At 40.0% G+C, this 4958-nt stretch overlaps 1 protein-coding gene across 1 annotated transcript; it reads right to left on the bottom strand.

Annotated features, from left to right (window-relative positions):
* Positions 1–259: 259 nt before the first annotated feature.
* Positions 260–1252, bottom strand: LOC134143007 (2-oxoglutarate receptor 1-like). Its single transcript, XM_062580657.1, has one exon. It carries the CDS (start codon positions 1250–1252, stop codon positions 260–262), a length of 993 nt encoding a protein of 330 aa, XP_062436641.1.
* Positions 1253–4958: the final 3706 nt, after the last annotated feature.

Genomic DNA, 4958 nt, shown 5'->3' with positions numbered 1-4958 from the left:
AGAACTGCAGGCCATTCTCCAGAAGATATCAAGAATTCAGGCAACAAATGCAGAGACATTTCTGAGAAGCTATCCTTTTTATTTTTCAAATATTTAAGTTTTAAGATTTTATTTTTTGATGATTGATTTATAAGTCCGAAACACAGAATAAATAAGCTCTCTGCTGGTATAGCTAGGGTTAACCTGAGCTGTGCTGATGGCAGGGAGGTTGTGTGTAGTTGGTCATGGGTGAGTTTGGCCCCATTCTTCCACAGCTTTCTTATGGCATAGAGTTCCTCTGTTTCAGATTCTGGTTCGTCTGGACCTTGAGGAGCGAAAGAATAGCCTGCTGGAAGTTGTCTCCTGTCACCACATAAAGCAGTAAGTTACCAAACGTATTTAACGCTGCTAAGGGTTTAGCTAAAACAAACATAAAAAGGATCAGGTTCTTCAAGTGGCAGCTAACTGGTCTCAGTCGGAGCTCGATGTGAATCCCCCGAAAGATGTGGAAAGGGAGGAAGCACACATAAAAGACCACCAAGAGGACAACGGCAAGTCTGCGGGCCTTTTGCCTGTAGCAAGCCTGCATGTGGGGCCCCCTAGCCAAGGCATAAATGATGAGGACGTAGCACAGCGTCACTGTCAGCAAGGGCAAGAAGAAGGCAAACGTTGTCAGGAGCCAGTTATACCATCGACTGGTATCAAGGTCCTCAGCAGTAGCTAGGTCCAGGCAGATCGTTCTGTTCTGTGTATCTTTCGTGGCAATCAAGATGCCCAAGGGGCTGATGGCTGCTAGGGAAATTATCCAAACTACTATGCAAGTCACCACTACCCATCTCCGTTTTTGAATGAAAAAGCATCTAATTGGGTAAACGATTACAAAAAAGCGGAAGAGGCTGAAGCAGCTAAGGAAGATAATGCCACTGTACATGTTGAAGTAGAAACCAAAGTGAATAAACTTGCACATGAAGTCTCCAAAAATCCAGTTATTTCCATTAGCAGAGTAATGTATAAAGAAAGGAAGTGTGGCTATATATAATAGGTCTGTGACAGCCAGGTTTAACATAATGATGGTGCTGCTTTTCCAGGGCCTCATCTTGAAAAAGTATATACAAATTGTCACAACGTTTCCTGGGAAGCACACCAGAAAGATGAGGCTGTAAAGGACGGAGAGATAGGATTTCACCTGTAAGAAATCCTCATCCTTGCAACTTGTATAAGGGTCTGCATGGCCTGGCCGAGTAGTAAAGTTGGCTTTGTGTTCAGATGCCATGTTTGCAGAAATCTTCTTAAAGCTTTAGGAAAATCAGATATTTAGTTTTAATTGATTTGTCAGGAAAATGCATTCAGCTAAACCTTTTTTCACTGAAGTAAATGTCATATTTGCCTTGCTTGACAAAGCATAGTAGGGAAGGGAGAGAGGTTTGCTAACATGCCTGGCTCTGACCTAGATACCTCCCACTCAAATGTTTAATTTCACACTTCCCTCCCCTTTATGTTTAATTTTGATAATGTTTAATTTTAACCTGCCTTTTTTTAAACTCCTATATTGAAGAAGATAATTACTGCTTATTTGCAAACCTGCAGGAGTAGGAAGTAGGTTTAGGGAGCTAGAGAGTGTTTTGGCTTTGATTTTGCAAAACTTTGCAAAGTAATCTTAGCCTTTCAGAAATTAAACCTGCACCCATATTTTAACTTCATTTACCTGAACTAGTTAGTGGTTTGCATTCATGAAACCAGAGATGTTGTTCTAGTTTTATGAAAACCAAAAGATGATGGGTTCAGATGCAGGTCACAGGACCTGATGCTCCAATAACCTGACAGTTCTGATTTATTCCCTGAGTATGATCTTAATATCTTAAAGTCAGCCGAGTCTGAAACTGGCATAAATGTATTTAAAACCAAATAGCTTGACAGTGGCATAAAACTGATGCAAACGATTAAAGGTTCTGTTTCTCAAAGCACAGAGGAGTGGTGGAAAGCACAGATACTGAGTAAAGATATTGAACTTGCTTCCCGTTTGTTAAGAATTGGTGCTAGATAGACCTGTCTCTGAAATGGCTTCTCACCTGCCATGGCCAGTTTGGATCTCTCCATAGTGAATGAAAAACATAACCTTTCTTGGTAGTGCTTTAACTTGGAAGAGTGTTAACCAAGGATGAAATTCCTCTCACCTAACTTCAGCTATTGAAAAATTTAAATTAGAGCCAATCATCCTCAACTCCTCCTTTTTAGTCAAGGGAGAGATGTAGGTTCCTCCAAGGGATGATACATCTTACCATAAGAGAGGTTTCTAAGATAAATGATTTACTTTTTTGACATACCTATTTCTCTCTATTGACCACAAAGACAGCCCAAGGTGAGTAGCTCAGATCTGGATGTCTTGCCTTTATGTGGCTCAAGTGAGGCGAGATGAGAGCCACTCCAGGTCTTCAGCATATCGGATCAGCAGCACTCCTCCAGATCCTAATCTAGTCTATCCGAGAAAATATTTTAAATGACTTCACAAAGTGCAAGACAGGGTAGTATCAAGCCCAAATTCCTATCTCTTGGCCTAGAAACACAGTATTTTAAACTACACTCAGCGACACACTGAACATCTAGGATGAAGCCATTGCATTAAAAGAAAAAGAAAAAGAAAGACAAAGCAGCCAGCACGGTAGCTGTAGAAGCAATGTGTACAGAACTAGGTTTTGATGTGATTCAAATACCACACTTTAGCATGCAACTGCTATGGCAATTTCTATATTATACCAATGATCAATAGAACATGACAGATTTTCTCTCACAAAGCCATCAGGTAAATCTGGAACACAACAGGAATGATGTGATCAGAAAGGTAGGTATCACTTAATTACTAGTGAGCATTTGAGAGAGGAATTTGAACAGTATCCCCATAATTTAGTTAAACACTAACACTAATACATGAATTTTAGCTCCAGTGCAGACCGCCTTTCAGTCAAATATGTATTAGTCAAAGGCCATGAGGCTTTTTTTAAACAAATCCAGATTTATGTTCAGACAAAAGCTAGGAATATGCACATTTTCTCTATTTTCTCCTTCTTGGTGATACCGCTGTTACCCACATTTATGTCTTCACTGTTATATTTCAAGCAAAACCAGACAAAATTTTCCAGAGTATTTGATTCATCCCCAGTTTAGTTTCCTTATATTGCCGATCAGTTCTTTACCGCAATCTTGAACCCTCCAAACTGAAAATGGAGAAATATTGCTTACCTGGAAACTTGTAATCCTGCTTCTCCCTTTCATTGCTTTGAGCATAGAGCACTACAAACGAAATGTATTTATGTCGTCCTTACAAGTGAAGCAGGTTTTAGTGTGGCTTTGCAATCACATACATTCACTTCCTAGCAGACTGAGCTTCCACGTGGCAGTAAATTCTGTTACTAGCTTAGATGGCAGCTCTTAGACTTGGGCTGGTGGAGGAGATCTCTTTTGCCCTCTGTCATTCATGCTGTCTTGCCTTCAGTGGGCAGATTGCACTCTGCTGGCAGCAGTTCTGCATGTTGCAGGTTCAGCTCTAGTATTCAAATAGCAGCAGATCACATTTAAATGTGTGTGTGTGTGCTTATAAAAAAATAACAAATTTATTTTCCATTCCGTGGAAAGTGAAACCTAGTCAGCAGACTAAGGCATGTTGCCATTTTCAAGGTCACGCGGAAAAGATTGTGACATGCTGTTTCGTCATCAAAAACAAATTTCTAATGAAGTCTAAGTTTCTGCTCGTGTTAAAAACAAAGGTTTCCTTTGGCATGGCATGGTTTTCAGCAACTGTGGCATACTTACTGCCTATTTTCAGTGAATACAATATACAAAATTAGTGTTGGCTAATTATTACTGGGGTAGCTAAAGTTGCAAACTTATTTTCTTTGCAGCCTTTGCTTTCAGGCTTTATGATTCATGGGAGCTGCAATTTTCATGCTTCTTGAACCAAATAAAAATAAAGTTGCTTGAATAAAAATCTCGTCTTCACCTTAGCTTGAGGAACAAGATGAAAATAAATCATTAAAAAGAAAGAGTTGTAATATCTCTAATTCTGAAACTGCAAGCTTAAGTCCCTGAGCTTGCGAGCTGGTCCATGCTGCGCTGGGTGGCTGGCAGGTTGCAGCCTTGGTATGTTTTATAAGTTTTATTCACTGATGAAGCTTACTATCACGTATTAAAAAAATAAGCTTTCATTTCTGAACATTAGGTATGTAAATCTACTTACAGAGAACTACACAGATAAGAATATTTTTTAGGAAGATTGTCTTGACTGTCATTGAGTGCCTATATCATAGGCATGAGTTGAGAGAATGCTATTGGTTTTGCTAATTATGCTGCAGGGAAAGAGCAGCCGTTGCATCTCACAGCTGAAACATTATCTATCTGTTACCATTAGGAGAAGAGCACCAACTCTGTTCTTCTCATCTGACCAGGCTTTCTCTAGGTCAATGTCTGAAGTTTCTCCATAGCTATAAAATACACTGTCAGGTACCAGCTGAGGGATCAGCAACTGTTTAAATGGCTATTACCCCATTCCTAGTCACTGCGTGTATCATTAGAAATCATTTGTATGAGACTGTAGTGTTATAAGCACAGAGGGAGCTAATTACAGTTAGAGATCATTTAATGTGTCCACTATTTAATCCATTACATCCCTGAGCAACATAAAACGCGTGCAGCAGCAGCTGGTATTTATCCTACCTTGCAGGTGGCAGCATGTGAAGCAGAAATGGGCCTTCCTGGTACTGTGCCCCGGACCTGCCATGAATTTGGGGCATTGGGGTTAGACTGGGGGCTGGACTCATCTCTGAGTGCCTACTTCTGGATAGGAAAAGGAAACTAAAAACTCCATTTTCAGACTGAGTCCAAGAAAGTAAGACTAACAGAACAATTAATATAACTAATAATTCATGTAGACTTGTTTTTGCTCCTTAGTCTCCTGGACTGATTGGCTTGCTCTGTGGGAAGTGCTA

Source organism: Rhea pennata, chromosome 1, assembly GCF_028389875.1.
Source record: "Rhea pennata isolate bPtePen1 chromosome 1, bPtePen1.pri, whole genome shotgun sequence".
Classification (NCBI taxonomy): domain Eukaryota; kingdom Metazoa; phylum Chordata; class Aves; order Rheiformes; family Rheidae; genus Rhea; species Rhea pennata.
The sequence above is the reverse complement of the archived record's forward strand: the minus strand, read 5'-3'. Positions and strand labels throughout refer to the sequence as shown.

Coding starts and splice junctions, on each gene's coding strand:
- LOC134143007 (XM_062580657.1), bottom strand. CDS start 1,252: ATGGCATCTGAACACAAAGCCAACTTTACTACTCGGCCAGGCCATGCA.